The 16,404-nt window shown below is 44.4% G+C and overlaps 1 protein-coding gene across 5 annotated transcripts in view; it reads left to right on the forward strand.

The window, feature by feature from the left end:
• Positions 1 to 16,404, forward strand: part of LOC122694014 (splicing factor SWAP) — a 79,227-nt gene that overhangs the window by 17,931 nt on the left and 44,892 nt on the right. For all 5 annotated transcript variants that reach the window (XM_043902130.1, XM_043902131.1, XM_043902128.1 and 2 more), the window contains exon 7: positions 33 to 168. In XM_043902130.1, coding sequence (XP_043758065.1) covers positions 33 to 168 — 136 coding nt within the window. The remainder of the gene's footprint in view (positions 1 to 32; positions 169 to 16,404) is intronic.

Here is a 16,404-nt window from a genome sequence, read left to right on the forward strand (position 1 = left end):
ACGGTGTGACCTGGCGTCTTCTCTCTCTGCAGCCTTTGAAGGTGGTGGACCCTGATCACCCCCTTGCAGCGCTGGTCCGTAAAGCCCAGGCCGACAGTCCTGCCCCCACCCCACCCACTGCAGATGGTGCAGCCGTGCAGCCCTCCCAGGTGGAATACACCACTGACTGTGAGTATTTTGTTGTGCACTTCCCGGCAGGGTGTCAAAAAAATATGAAAGCTGGCGGGCAGGTCTGGTAGAGGTGCCATGAGGAACCTTTATGTTGAACATCCTTAGCCCGTGGCCTCATCCTCTTGCTTGTTGCTTCATATTAGCAAGATGGCTGCCCTATCACCAGCATCAGCCCTGCATTCCAGCACAGATAAAGAGGAAGGGCAAAAGCAGAAAACAGTGTTATGGTCTTCTCATCCTACAGCATAGGCTGGGCAACGGACTTTCATTTGGACACATTGCTGCCCTAAACAAAATCAATTCTGTTAAGAAGAGCAGGGAGACAGACATTGGTGTAGTGTTGTCTGCCATGGTCACTTTGCTGAAAGAGACACAGGGCTTAAAACAATATCTAATATGCACCTTGGAGTTGTTTTCAGTTCCTACTTATTCTCTCTGATTGCTACTCTTCTTAATCTTAAGATTACTAATAGAATGCAAATCTTGTGACGTTTTATTCAAGAAATTATTTGAAAGTATTTAAAGTATTTAACCTTGGTCTTACTACCAGGTCTTTTTAAAATTATTTTATTCAGAGGTTAAATATTGAATGAGAGAAGAACCTTTAGCAAAGCCACAGGAATTCTTGTTCAGCCTACATCTCGTATCTGATACAATGAATCCATCTATAAAGCTTGTCACTCTCAGCGATTAGAGGGTCAGCCTGAGGTTAATTCCATTTTAAAATGTATAAAGTGCTTGTTTTGGGGGAATGAAGCTTTTGTTAAAAATGATAACTTTAGAATAGTATCTATGCTTCAGAAAAACCTCAGCACATGCACGTAAATAAGCCTGCACACAAGGAGGTCCTGAGTAATTGTGGCTGAGTGCTCTAGCTGGTCAGATCCAGAGGAACCGAATAAACGAATCACAGTGTGTCTAGAGCCCCTGTAGGACTGGGCAGGGGAGTAGCCGAGCGAGAGAAGCTGCTCAGTGACTTGGGATTTCACTGCAAGGTCCTGTGGTCTGATTGTTGACCGTGGTCTGGGCCAAGTAATGGCAGGATGAAAGGTGTGGGTGGTCCCAGGGAGCCCATGACTTCAGCCCCTTCTACCACCCACCAGGGGCCCCAGAGGCCAAGGTGACTCATGGCAGCCTCTTCCCCCCGGGATAATCTCACCCTTGCTCTTTGCAACTTCTGTGAACCAGTTCATAAGTGAGAAGTCTTGGTTCCCTGCCTGACCCATGACCCCAGATGGAGATCCAGTCAGGGGGCACCATTAGTAACCGGCTCTTCCCCTCAACAAAATAGTTGTTTTGATGGTCATCATTCTCTTGTGTCTCAGCTGGTAAAGAATCCACCTCCAATGCAGGAGACCTGGGTTCGACCCCTGGGTTGGGAAGATCCCCTTTAGAAGGGAGAGGCCACTCACTTGAATATTCTGGCCTGGAGAATTCCATGGACTGTATAGTCCATGGGGTCGCAAAGAGTCAGACACAACTGAGCGACTTTCACTGCACTTCATCTCCTTCACATGTGCAAGAGTGACAGACATGAGTAGGAGAGGGCCTTTGGGGGGTCAGGCCTGGACACACCCTGCATCAAGGGCAGCCTCACATCTGCCCGGGCCCACAGAGATGAAGGAGTTGGTGCTGACATACCATGTGGCTGATCAGACATGGCAAAGGTCAGGGACCAACTTCTAGGTATTCCAGAGAAAGAAGGAATCTAGCATGTTTGGGTGAAACATCTCAACTCACAGATGTTGGCAGTGAATTCGTATTTTGTAAAAATACAAGGCAGTCCAGCAAAACATACAGCAAGCCAGATGCTACTCACAGGTGCCTGCATCAAACCTCTGCTGTGGGTGCAGGAGGGATCACAGGCTGTGGGTCAGAGGGAGGTCGAGGAGCTCCTCTGTGGAGACTGTGCTCAGCAGTAGTCAGCTCTGCCTAGAGGCTGGGGAGCAGGCTCTGAAGCATCCTTCAGATTTCACACAGATTTAAATGCATTGTTCCAGGAGCGAGACCAGTTTTATTGAAATGAGGAGGACAAAAACCAGATTCCTTCCTGGTAGGAAGTGAATGGGCAGTGTGCACGACCCCTTGGCCACTTCCTGGAACTTGCCTGTGAAGAGGGGTGCAGGGACAGCATGTAGTGAGGGAAACGTTCCCTGAGAGCCCTCCCTCCAGGATCAGCCCCTTGGGTTGCCATGACAACAACCCATCTAGCATCCAAGAGTCTTAGGGTGGGAGAGGTGGCCTGGGTGTTCCCAGGAAGAGCCCTGGGCTAGAATTTGGCTCTGGATCAGAAAAATGCTTAGAAAAAGTAAATACAGATAGCTGTACTTGGGTTCTCAAAGAAGTTGCTTTTTATTTGTAGTTAGATTCTTAACAGTTAGCAAGCAAGAATATGAAAAATTTGAAAGAGAGGCACAATAAAGGGCCACATCTGATGTGGCCCATGAGATAACCAAGTGACATGTTATAATAGAAGTCCTTGGGAGGTCTGAATAAATTTGTGATTTAAGCAAAGTGTGTGATTAAAACAGGTCTGAAAATGCTGCTTCCACACATACCTGAACGTGTGCCCCTGTTGACTCACTTTTGGCATGGGCCACACCCTTGCCTCTGACAGGCATACTCACCACGGCCAGCCTGGGTTCTGTGAGTTGAGGTGAGGTGAGGTGCACTTCAAGAGCAGAACCCCAGGCTTGCCGTGTCTTCCTTCTGCGCTTTCACAGTTCTTTCTCCCTCCTTGGGTTCCACAGCAGTTTTTTGTTTTTGTATTTTAAGCAATTGGTGTTTTAACCCATCTTTTAAAGGATTCAGTTTCATTTTCACAGAGGCAGCCATTCTCTTTTCCCTCCCAGATTTCATCTGTTTGCATAAATGTTAATTAAATACCTACATTCCAGTACATTTAACTGGAAAATGTTTAAAAGTGAAAAACTCTGCTGGTAAAAGCAGAAAGGCTCAGCCTTCTAAGGAAGAACGTCCTGGCCTGGAGTGTTAGTGCCTCCTGGGGCCTCCCCAGCACAAAACCCAGGAGACTCTTCAGAGGGAGAGGATGAAGGAGCCCCCCAGAGACAGGTTCAAACGAGGAATGGCTGGCTTATGAAAAGCATGGTGTCAGGGAAAACCATTCAGAAAAGATCCCATTAAAACCTCGCCTTTTATCTAACAGCAGAATCACTTCCAGGTTTAAGTGCCAGATGTGAGAGTCTCAGGAAAGTATACTTCAACAGATAAAGAATCATCTATTTAAACCAGCAGACATGATATTTAACTAATGGAAAAAAATAAAGCCATTAAAAAAGCAGAAAAAACTAATAATATACAAACAGCTTTTACAGTCAAGTAGGAAAAAAAAAACTTACAGTTCAGTAGAAAAAATGAACTGTAGTATAACTAATTCACAAAGGTAAAAATGACCATACAATTTTTTTTTAAGGTTTACCCTTGCTGCTCACTCAAATGGCATTGTATCTGCTCGCTTTAGAACCTAACCTCCACGGAAAATAAAATCCAACATTTCTTTTAAATCAGGCTACAGCAAATATATGAAGAATCTGAGACTTCATTATGATAAAAAAATATCCATTTGCAGGCACATGAAAATACTTTGAAATTGTATGTCTTAAGATAAAATAGACGTTTCTGGGCTATGGAAAATGTTCTTTTGTGTATACCTTTTTTAATTTCTTAGTATTCACAGATTAAATAAAAGAGATGCAAATGACCCTACAGTGACATACCATTTTTCAACTGTCACATAAGCGAAGGACAAAGTTGACAGCACTCACTTGTTGCTGCTGAGAGTGTAGACTTGTATCCAGCAGGGTGGAGGGCAAATGGACAGTGTAGACCAGAACTAAAATGCACCTGCCTTTGACCCAGAATTTCTCCTTTATTTCTCCTATACTTCTACAAATACATGTGTAAAGATTGAGCTACAAGAATGTTCATTGTGGGACTTCCCTTATAGCTCAGTTGGTAAAGAGTCTGCCTGCAATTCAGGAGATCTGGGTTTGATTCCTGGGTCAGGAAGATCCCCTGGAGAAGGAAATGGCAACCCACTCCAGTATTCTTGGCCTGCAGAATCCCACGAACAGAGGCACCTGGCAGGCTGCAGTCCATGGGGTCGCATTGGACACGACTTAGCTACTAAACTGTCACCACCACCTGGTGGTTCAGTGGCTAGGACTCTGTGCTCCCAATGTAGGGGGCCTGGGTTTGATCCCTGGTCAGGGAACTAGATCCCACATGCTGCAACTAAGACCCAGAGCAACCAAATAAATAGCTAAAAAGAAAAAAAAGAATGTTCATTGTAAAAAAGATTTTTATTAGTAGCACAAGGCTGAGCTGCCCTCTGTGTCCTTCAGGGAAGACTAATGGAATAAGCATCAGGGCATTCGTGTGCGTTGTGGGCTGCTGGAGTTAGAGAGGAGCTGGAGGCCCTGCCTGGGGCGCTTGGTGTGGGTGAGGGCAGAAGGCCCAGGAATAGGTTTTGGTGTGAGACCATCAGCGTTCAGTTCAGAAGTGGAAAGACAAGTTAGAAACTGGTACTCACGGTGCCGTCAGAAGAGGACCTGGAAGAAGAAAGTGCAGGGCAAGGAGAATGACTCCTTCCCTGGCCATTTGTACTCCTTTAAACCTTCTCAGAAAAAATACAGACTTGGGTGATGCTTATTTTGAAACACTGGTATCCTGAATTAATTCTTTGCAGTTCTGTGATTTAATGACAGGACTGTTTTGTCAGCTATCCCTTCTGTTGAGGCTGAAGCAGTCCCTGTAACAGCTTTTATCCCAAAAAACAGAGGCTGTGGTGCCCACCTGCTGGGGCCCATCTAGGTAGCTGGAGTCTCTTAAGTTTTTCTGTCTTTTCATTTGACTTGGTGTTTAATAATCACCTTAGAATGTACTCAGTTGTCCCTTGTTATTTACTTTCTGCTGATCAGAGATTTTCCTAGATTTGGCAGTCTAGGAAGAAAACCATCTGTTTTTATTTTAAAAGAATTTTTTCTCAAAGTTCCTTAAATATAGATATATGAAACTTAATCTCTTTCACTTATTAGTCTGACAGTGAACTGTCATTCATGCTGTTAGCTGTTATTATTTGGCTGTCTTATGCTGTTTAGCTATAAATCCTTACCAAAGAGCATAATAAATAAAATTAATTATGCAGGAAGCAGTAATGCTGAAATACTACCCACTATTATAGGATGTGGTTTTTTTTAAATAAAATGCCAACTCCGTTTTTTCAATGTTCTATAAATAGCTTAAGTGAAATTAAACCACATCACGTGGCTGCAATAGATATTTTCTTGCTTCTTCCCAGTTTTTAAAATGTGGTTTTGCTATTGCTTTTAGCATTTTTTTCCCTGCAAAGTCATGACCTTGAAATGCTTTACTTACCTTCCAAACTGTCCTTTAGAAATGGCTTTATTGTAATTCAAGAGAAGTAGAAGGGGAAAGGTAAAAATATTACCCAAGATGCCACCATCCAGAAATAGCCATTTTTAGCATTAGGTGAACATCATTGACAGTGGAAACGACTGAGGTAATCATGGGGACAAAGGGGGAAAAAAGAAAGCTCATATCTTTAGGATACAAAGATAATTTTTATGAAAAAATGTTTTTAAAAATTTATGTGTAGATAGAAATATTTGTGTTAAAGTGGAAATAAGCTTTATAATTTTATTTGAATTTAGCTGAAGAACCTATAATCAAAATCAAAGTGAAGTAATTCCTGCACTTCAGATAAAAGTTTCTTCTAAGAATTCAGTTTTAAAGGTTAGGAGAACATTAGAGAGGTTGGAATTGTAGGGTATGTTTTTTTTTTTTCCTTAAGCTTTTTATTTTTTGTCTTAGACATTATTAATCAACTAAGAAACTAGAGAAAATTAAGTCCTCATTAAAATACCTTCCCTTCACCCCTTCCCTAACTCCTCATTTTTTGTTTTTATTAAAGAAATATGCTTAGATTGTGAGAGTTAAAAGTGGTATTTATGTTCAGTTCTGTAACCATAATTCCCTGGTTGATTATTCTGAGTTCTTTGGGTTAGGTTTTTTGTCAGAGCATCTCTGTTTGAGTTCTTTATCTGATTCATTTCTTGGTCATTAGAATTTCATAAACAAGTAGGGTTTTTGCAAGGTTTCTATTTCATACGTACTTTAAAAGTGCCTGCCTTTGAGCCTAGTGTAGAAAGGAAAAATTGTCTGGGTATAAAATTCTTGGGTTGCGTATTCTTTCTCTGAGATCTTTGTAAACTGGAATTTCACATGGTCCTTCCTCTCAGAGAAACCTAGGTTGGCTGACTTTTGCCACTGACTAGTTGTGTGGGTTAGTTGTTTGGTTTTCATTAGTTGCTCCTGGGTGCTGTTCTCTGAGATCTCATGTTTGAAAACGTCTGTGTTGCCCTTTGACATAAATAGCAACTTGGCTGAGAATAGTTCACTTACTCACACTTGCTTGGAACTTGGGAGCATTGCTGAGTGTTGCTGTGAAAAGGAAGAGAGTGACCAGCTCCATCTCCCCCCACCCTCACCCCTTAAGAGCCTACTTTTTCTGATTGGATATGTTAAGAATTCTTTCTTTGTTCTTAAATTTTAATAACTTAAATGAAGTCCTCAGTTTTCCTGGAATTTATTGCATACCCTTTTCAGTTGAAGATTCTGTTCTCATTTCAGGGAAATTATTTTGTACCTCTGAACGTCTTCTAAAAGATGCCAGCTTCCTTATTTTGGATCATCTTTTTCTTCCATGTCTGTCTTTTTCTCTTTTTTGTTTTAATCTCAGTTTCGCTTTGGCATTCAGCATGATCACATCCACCTCCTGTCCCATCTTCTCCTTACTTTGATTTTTTTCAACGATGACTGTTCTGTCCCTTACAGTTTAAAATGTACCAGCTTGATAGCAGTGGTGTTTGCGTCCTCAGTTTGTTTTCTAAGCTCATCAGCAAGGTTTGCAAACCTTTCCTGTAAAGGTCCAGATGTAAGTGTTTCTAGTGTGGTGACTGAGCGCTCTCTGAAGCCGCTGCTGGTGGAGTGTGAAAGCCGCACTGACTGTTGGGAACAGAGGTGTGTGACTGGGCCTGATAGAGCCTGATTTAGGGACACCGAAATTTGAATTTCATAGAATATTTGCATCATGAAATGTTGTTTCATCGGGTGGTTTTTGGTTTTATTTTTGAACCATTTGAAACTGCAAAGCCATCCTGAGCTCTCCCAGGCTGTGCTGAAGCAAACACACAGGCCTGGTTCCTGACCCCGCTCAGCATGATCCCTTCCATCTCATTGCTTGCTTTACTTCCTTTCTTTGTGCTCGATTGAATTCCTGTCTCTCCAGATTCGTCTGTGGCCCAAAAACTCAAAAGATTGCTTGGGTTCTGTTTCCTTCCAGACTCAGTTCCTTGCTGTCTACGTTGGCATGTTCCTTGCTGGATTCCTTTTGCAGTGCCTCTTCCTTGTCACCTCCCCCCTCACCCCTCACCCCGCTCATTCTGGCAGCTCTGTCCAGACCTCTAGTTCCAGCACCGAGCGCCCCTCCTCTACACCATTCACACCTGCCCTGAGATGCTTTGTCTGCACTCCCAAGTGCAGCTCCTCTGGAGATTCCGTTCTCCGCTCTTGTGGGATCCTGACAATGCTCTGGAGCAGATGTCCTTCCCCAAGTCACCCCACACACCCCCGCAGCCTTGCCTCACCCTGGGCTCCTGGTCACACACTTGAGCCTCCTGCCTTCTCCACCCAGACTTTCCAGAATCCATTCTTATGTAACTTGTCTCCAGTACCGAAACACAGTATAAAATATTCAGATCATTTTGCTTGAGGGTCACTGATGAAGACTTTAAGTAATGGTTGGAGACAGGGCATCCTGAGAAATAACTTGTATGTGCAAAAAATAGAGCAATTACTTTTCAACACTGGCCTTTAAGTTCCAGAGTCACATGTTCACATGTCTAAAACTGATTCCCTTGAGTGGTTTCCTGGCTTTGCAAGTGAGATATTCTCAGTGTCACTACAGAGGTCTTCAGATTTTCCTCTTCCAGTTTGATGACAGCAGAACAGGTCTTCTTTTGTTTGGCGTTTTTTTTTTCCCCTTGAACACTGGGCTGGGAAATTTCCTGGCAGTCCAGTGGTTAAGACTCTGTGCTTCCACTGCAGGGGCTGAGGGTTCCATCCCTGGTCAGGGAAGTAAGATCTGCAGTTGACTTTTTTAAAACAAAAATTCCATTTGTGGAGGGGAAAGTGTTTTAGCTTCAGAGTAAATAGAAAATGCTAGGTGTGTGACACTCTCCCAGGTGACACACCACAGCCTGCAGACAGAATCCAGCCCACCACCTGTGTGTGCGACCATGAGCTAAGAACAGGCTTTACAGTCAGCTTGGTGATGGGGACACTGTGAACCCCGATTCAATGGAAGTTTCACCCCGTAAAAGGAATTCTATTCTTCCCACTAGTGGACCTGTGCCCCTCCCCCCCCCCAAAAAAACCCCCCTGCACTCAAATATTTTTACCATATTTTGAATTTCAACAGTTTAAAAATATGTGGGAATTTGTTTTTGCTCACTGTTAAGTGCCTGTATAGTATCCTTGGTGTTGCTGCTTAATCCATGACCCTAACATAATTACTACCTGTGTTTCTATAGGAAAAATGTACCAGCCCTTGGTCTATCCCAAAATTACTTAAGAGACTTTACCTGAGTATGAGTATTCTTATTTACTCTTTTTTTTATTAGTATGATAGCCCTCGTTAAGACTCTAGCATTTACAGTGTGTTGTTGTGGTAGGAAGTGTCTGTGTGTTTCCAGCCCCCACCGCACCTGCCTCCTCACCATCACCCCCTAACTTGAGTGCATCCAGAGCAGGACTCTCGTCTTGGCGCCCCCCCCCCCCCCATGTCCCTGTTTGAGGGCACTTCGTCATTTAGGCTAGGACATCAGGCGTCACCTCAGTTTTCTCTTCCCAATTCCCACATCTTGCTGCGCATCCTTGGGGATCACATTCAGGGCCTCTTTCGAATCTGACATTCCTCACCACACATGCTACTGTCTCTGTGGCCTCGTCATCTGTTGCAGCCCCATCAGTCTTGGTGAGCCTTCCCGTAGCCTTTGCTTCCTCTGGTCAGCGGAAGCTGCCCTGCCACCTCTGTACTCAAACCGTCCTCTGGATTTCCCGTGCCATTTAAATTCCGGAAACTCGCCTCCGCTCTCCACCTTGCCCTGCACTGTCACACTCTTCTTCCTGTGCTAAGGGGGTTCTGACCACAAGGCTTTTGCACTGGCTCCTCATTGGCCTGAAATGCTCCTGCTCAGAGCTTTCACTGCTCAGGTCAGGTCTTCCCTGGCCTTGCACAGTGTCCTTTCCCCTAGTTCATCCTCTTCTCACATACCCTGTTCTATGTTTCCATAACCCTTGTCAGAACTGGAGCTTACTTTGTTTATTCCTTGGTTTACTTTCGTACTCTGACTTGCCATACAGAAGTTCCCAGAGGGTAGGATATGTCTGTCGTGGGTACTGCTGGATCCCCAGCTTCAGGTGCCTCTCTGATGCAAGGACCTGTGTAGTAAATATTGGCTGGATGGACCGAAGAAAGGAAAGACTAACCATGAAGTAATACATTGAAGAGAAGAATGAATAATGTTGAACTCTGAACTCTTTGACCTGAGCTCAGACTATGGCAAATAGGATAAATTACTTATCTCTTTGATTAAAAGAATTTTTAAAAGTGTCCCAGTCAAAGTAATACATATATTTTCAAGTCAAATAATAAATGCTCTGTTGCGAGTTTTTGATGATTCTTTCATATCTCTGAATAATGCGTTTATAGCACTGTTATCAGCTCTAGATTTTCTCTGACGTCTTTCTTGCTATGACAAATGATGATTCGGCTCACTTGTGTGCCCCTGTGAAGTCTGCTCTCGTACCCTAAATTTTGCTCATGTTACTCGTTTAGTTTTGGTTTTGGCTACTTTGTAACTTGAATATATTTCAACCTCTGTTTCCTAATCAAAATTCAAAAGGGAACAATACAGAAATAGCTTATTCATGAATCTTGTGCACCAGTTCGGTTCCTCTGCAAAGTTTTGGACCTGTCTCTCTGTCCTGATCTCTGTCAGAGGAGCCCCAGCTATCAGGTGCCAGGACAGTCAGCCAGGCCACTGCTTTTACTTCCTCGCCTCCAGTTTGCAGAGACATTGAGTGATGCAGGCTCTTGTTAACGGTCCCGTCTTTCTAAGCGAGTCTTGATACTGGATGCTTCATGTTTGCTGCTGCGGCAACTCCTCTGTGATACCGGTGGTTGCATTCATGGTCTGCACTGTGGTGACTGACAGCTGTGTTTCTGAGCTGTGTGCCTTGGGTACCAGTCTAGACAGGCCCTGTTCCCAGCCTGCAGCCCACGGTGTTCCAGTGACTTCCAGGCATTGCTTTCCTGTGTTAGGGCTGTTTTCTCCTGGTTGGTCTGTTTACTCCTATATTTTACTGGAGCACGTCCTCCAGTAGTTTGCCAAGAAAGGGTACACAGGAAGACCGATTTTTTTTAATCCTTGAATGTCTGAAAATGTCCTGATACTGCTCTCAAACATGATAGGTCATTTGGATGGACCCAGAATTGTGGGTTGAATATTGCCCCTCAGAGTTCAGAAGGTTCCAGGCTTCTGTCTCCTAGAAGCCTTTGCCCTGTGTCATTCCAGTTCCTGCTTTTCCACTTGTGATTTATACGGTCATTGAACAAGCTGGCATCGCGGTCAAGTGATGCTGGAGATAGCCATAACAGCGTCTCCTCCATCGCGGAGCATCACAGAATGAACAGGAGCCCTGGGGGAGTGAGTGCACAGTGCTGGCGGATGGAGCCGGCGGGGGGCCCTCGAGCCACGGCTTTCAGGGCCCCGAGGCCTTGACGGCAGGTGCCTCCCAGAAGGGGAGCGTGGCTGGGTGGGCGGGGGGGCTCTGTCTAGTCGGGGAAGGGGGCCCTGGAGCTTCCGGGGCAGCAGTCAGAAGAGATCTGATTCTGGGGAGTCGGATGTGGGTCTGAGAGACCACGGAAGCCAGGCTGACTCAGTGGGAGGAGGCTTGACTCAGCTGCAGGAAGCAGGAGGTGCCCGTGCGTGGGGACTACCCTGTTCTGGACACAGTCCATCTGTGAGGTTTATGAGATGTCCCAGTGCAAGTGTTGAGTAGGCACTTAATGTACTAGTTCAGCTCAGGGCTGGAGATGGCAGTTCTGGAATCAGCAAGTATAAATAGGATTTAAAGCCATTGAACTTATTAGAAAAGCCTGGGATGTAAGCTGGGGGGCCAGGCGCTGACCTTGAGGGGGCGCAGCTGCTGCTGCCCAGGCCCGCTCAGCTGGTAACACAGCACTGCTTCTTCACATTCTCATGTGAATAGAGTAGATCGATTTTTTAAGAATATACTCATTTCTCCAAAGAACTTGGGAAAGCTGTTTTCATTCTTAATACAAACACATGTTTATCTTCCAGAATTGACAGCAAGTATTGCTCACCAGGTCTCTAATCTCCAAGAACCCTTCCAGTGCTGACATTCTCTTCTGAGAGTTGGGTTTATTTATATGAGATTTAAGATTGCATACAGATATCAGTAAATTAGCTCTGATTTTTCCAAGAAGCCAACTGAATAGAAGGGCTTTGAAGTAATTAGGCAGGTCTGTGTGACCCTGGGTTCCACAGCTGTCTAAGCACACACAGTATCAAGGAGGAAGTACTTAAGGATGTGCCTGGTGCTTTTAAGCAACTTGATTTTTTCCATGCAACTATACCTGCCCTTGCAAAGTGTAGACCCCCACTGAAATATTTCTCTTGGGTTTATTTGGAGTAGGTGTTCGTGGTACTCAGTGATTTTTATTAAAATCATATCGACATTTAACTTGGGGTAAAACCCAATCCCCTTTTGGAAAAGTCACAGGAAATCCTGAGATCAACAGCAGACCTAGTAAGGAGCTGTCTGTCATGGAAGCTCAGGGGGAAACGGAACCACAGGGGCCCTTTGGGACCCTGCACCTTCCCTCACCCCCCGCCCCCCCACCCTAGTTCAGTCTGGGACACAGTGGTGAGTTCCCAGGAACCAGACCTCTGTCTGTCCTTTCCTCTGTCTGGTCCAGGCATTGTCAAAACTTAGAAGAATTTCTGAGTTGGGAGCTATACACAAAAACACAAGTGCTGTAGTTGGTGGTCATTTTAAAGGGTCTCAGGGACTTAAAGGGCTGTGAGGCCCCGCTGGGCAAGTGCTCATCCTCAGCGAGTGCTGTGGCGTGGCGTCAGGTGCCCAGCTTCTCATCTTGCAGAGCATCTCAGCCCAGGGGTCTTTAGGAGGCACACGCGCCCTGCCGTCAGCAGGCTTCACTCTGCACACGCCTCTGGTGCCAGCTCTGTCCTGGGAGCTGTGCAGGTGGCTGGGCACTGCCCTTTGTGCCAGCAGCCCAGATTGCAGAGAACAGCCCCAGCAACGTGTGTTCAAGGAGGCAGAGCAGGGCCTCCTGGGGCAGGAGGTGGTAGTGGAGGTAAAAGCTTTTTTCTTAATTGAAGTATAGTTGATGTATAGTGCTTTTTATAGGTTGCAGGTGTTCAGCATAGTGATTCACAATTTTTAAAGGTTATATGTGCTCAGACTTCAGACTTCTCATTGTAGTGGCTTCTCTTGTTATAGAGCACAGGCTCTCTGGCACATGGGCTTAGTTGCCCCACGGTTTGTGGGATCTTCCCAGACCAGGGATTGAACCCATGTCCCCTGTAGTGGCAGGTAGATTCTTAACCACAGGACCACCAGGAAAGTCGCAGTTACTTGTTTTATACGTTATAGTTTGTACCTCTTGTTAATCTCCAATCCTTGTCTTGCCCCTCCCCCCTACCCTCTCCCCACTGTTAACCACTAGTTTGTTCTCCCTGTGAGTCTACTACTTTTATCATTCATCTGCTGATAGACACTTAGGTTGCTTCCATATCTTGGCTATTGTAAACAAAGCCATGAAAATTAGGGTTGCATGTATCTTTTCAGGTTAGTATTTTTTTTTTTTTTCAGATGTATGTTCATTTGATTTTTAGTTTTTTGAGAAACCTCCATGCTGTTTGCTACAGTGGTTGCACTAATTTACATTCCCACCAACAGTGTATAAGGGGTCCCTTTTCTATACATCCTACCAGGGTTTATAATTTGTTGGAGGTAAAAAAAAAAGCTTAGGAAGGACTTCATAGCAGGCAGGAGACACGGTTTGGAGGTGCCAGGGTCAGAAATGAGGGGCACAGTGCTCTTCACCATAAACTGGAGGGCGAGACAGGACAGGCGTGGGTCTGTGCTGAGACTGGCCCTGTCACATCTGCCCAGACCTCAGTGTCTATGGTGAAAAGAACAGAAACAAATTTTTCCCTAAAATCTTTTCATCTGTGACATTCCATGCACAGAGAAGCTTGGTGAAACGGCCTCATAATTGGCCACAGTGTTGAGTCCTCAGCTGTGGCATTGCCCCAGCAGGCACCTTGCAGCAAGCAAGTCTGCATTCTCAGCTCACCACGCCTCAGATGTTTCATTGCCATCAGGGTTATTTTTGGATGTACAGGGATTTTCAAATTCCTGTTCACCTTTGCAAGGTATAATTAGAATTTATTGGAAGAGACTCACAGAGTTCTTGTGTAAGAAGTGAGAGGGCGTCCCGAACATGTTGTCCCTAGGTTTCTGATTCCACTGTGTCTGTCCTCTGCAAGACTCCTCAGAGTGGATCCTGGGGTGGCCCTAGGATTTGCAGTCTGAGCCCCGTTTCCAGCATGGGAATCCCCACATGCTGAGCATGCCCAAGGCTTAAGAGATGCCTTCGGGTTTGGAAGCTTTGATTTTCACACCTGGAGATGGATTCTTTTTTTCTTTGTGAGCTCAGCTATGCATTTTAAATTTCTCCTTTATTTTAGCACATGTTTTTAGTTGTCTGTAATGGGTGAGTTCTTGAGTTCATCTGCCATTTCTCTGGCAGGCCTATTTTTAGCCTTTGTTTTAATTTAATATGATGGGTAGCTCAGGTATAGACTGATGGTTAATCTGCATATTCATATCAAAACTTTCTAAGGGATGTTACTCAGTTTTGAAAATAATTTATTCACTTCTATTACATAAAGGATGCATTAAATTATAATTACATAATATATAGTTAAAACTTAATTACAGACTTTTTTATTTCATATTTGTTTCATTGGTTATGGCTACATTTTTAAAATGTATTTTGACTTGTTTTCAGGTAAGAGGCTAACTCTCTGGAACAGGATGTGGAGTGTCCTTTCCTTGAGGTGTGACATTTTGGACAGCACTTGCTGTCCCCTCTCCCCAGTATACGCAGGCGTGTGCTCTGTTGGGGTGGGGGGCAGGGCACACTCCGGTCCTGCTGATGCTGCCTCATCTCCTCTTCTGTGGTGGTGGCTCTGCCCAAGGGGTGAGAAGAAGGACCCTGGTAGCTTGATTATCTGAAGGGGGTGAAGGGAAACGTAGTTCCACTTTTTCAGGGTTATGGTTTATCTCACAGAGGCTTCTCTTCATACTCAGATACCTCCTTTGGTTAGGAAAAGCTTGTATGTGAACATCCTGTCAGCTTGTCCACCCATCAAACTCTGTGTCCTGAGTGCTGGGCTCAGAGAGCAAACCTTCCTTTCCTCCGTCAACCCCCAGCCCTTTGTGGTCTCATCTCTGCCCACGCCTTCCTTCAGAGGTGTGGTCTGAGTGTCTCTGTGCTGAAGATCATGTAGAGAGGATGTTGAGGCCACACATCTTCCTCTGAAAATGTGGAATATTATTGTGAACGTGAATGGTGGTTGGTGTGCAGCATCAAGCCAGAGAGTCACAACCTGGGAATTGAGACGTGTAATTAACAGAGAGTAAGTCATTAGCATCTGCGGATACACACGCAGCGCATGTGAACCATGCAGTCTTTCCAGCCGAGGACGGCAGGGCTCTGGTCCAGCTGTTAAGAGAGGGGGGGAGCTGCTGCACCGCCCGCGTCTTCCCTGCGTGGCCCACAGTGCTGGACACCACGGGCTGTGAATAGCTCTCGCTATTTGTAAATGTTTTTGTCTTAAAGTAAGTTAATTGAAAATCAAAATAAAATTCCTTACTTAGAAAAATCTTTCACCATCCTCTAATGAAGAGGAATTAAATCTCTGTAGTCCGAACCAGTTGCTTATCTATAACAGGATTAGAAATTTAAATGCTTAATTAGATCATTGGGTCTTCTGTGGTTTTGCTGGTTTTGAATTTTTTTCCCTCACCAAAAAAAAAAAAACAGAATAAACTTACAGGAATTTCTATTGGTTTTTTTTTGTTGTTGTTTATTTGTAAATAGGCTGTATCCTACAGATACTAGCCTGTGTGGGCAAAATGTAGAAGACATTATTGTACGTCACTGTTTATAATAATAAAGCCCTAAAGTGATCTCAGTGTCCATTAGGACTTCTTGAGTAAATTGCAGTGCATCTCTGTGCTGAGGTGGGGACACACAGTGGCTACAGAGCAGCACAGCTTTGTAGACAAGATGACTTACTTCCAAGACGAATGTATGTTTATTGTTGAAGTGTAGTTAATTTACAGTGTTGTGTTAGTTTCTGCTGTACATCAAAGTGATTCCGTTTTATACACACACACACACACACACACACACACACACACACACACACAGATGTATATGGGCTTCGCTGGTGGCTCAGACAGTAAAGAATCTGCCTGCAACGTGGGAGACTTGGGTTCAATCCCTGGGTTGGGAAGATCTCTTGGAGGAGGGCATGGCAACCCACTCCAGTATTCTTGCCTGGAGAATCCCCATGGACAGAGGAGCCTGTGGGCTAGTCCATGGGATTGCAAAGAGTCGTACACAACTGAACAACTAAACATACACATACGTGTATATACATGTATGTCTATGAGCTATGTATCAGATTCATTTATTATATCTGTTATATATATGTTCTTTTTCAGATTCAGTTCTGTTATAGTTTATTAAAAGATACTGGATAGTTCTCTGTGCTCTACAGTAGGACCTTGTTGTTTTATCTATTTTATATATAGCAGTATGTATCTGATAATCCCAGACACCTAATTTATGTCTCCTTCCCTCTTTGGTATTGTTTTCTATGACTGGGAGACTGTTTCTCTATTGTAAACAAGTTCATTTGTATCATATTTTGGATTCTGCATGTGAAAGTGAAAGTCGCTCAGTCATGTCCCACCCTTTGCTACCCCATGGATTGTATCCATAGA

This window comes from Cervus elaphus, chromosome 5, assembly GCF_910594005.1.
Source record: "Cervus elaphus chromosome 5, mCerEla1.1, whole genome shotgun sequence".
NCBI lineage: Eukaryota > Metazoa > Chordata > Mammalia > Artiodactyla > Cervidae > Cervus > Cervus elaphus.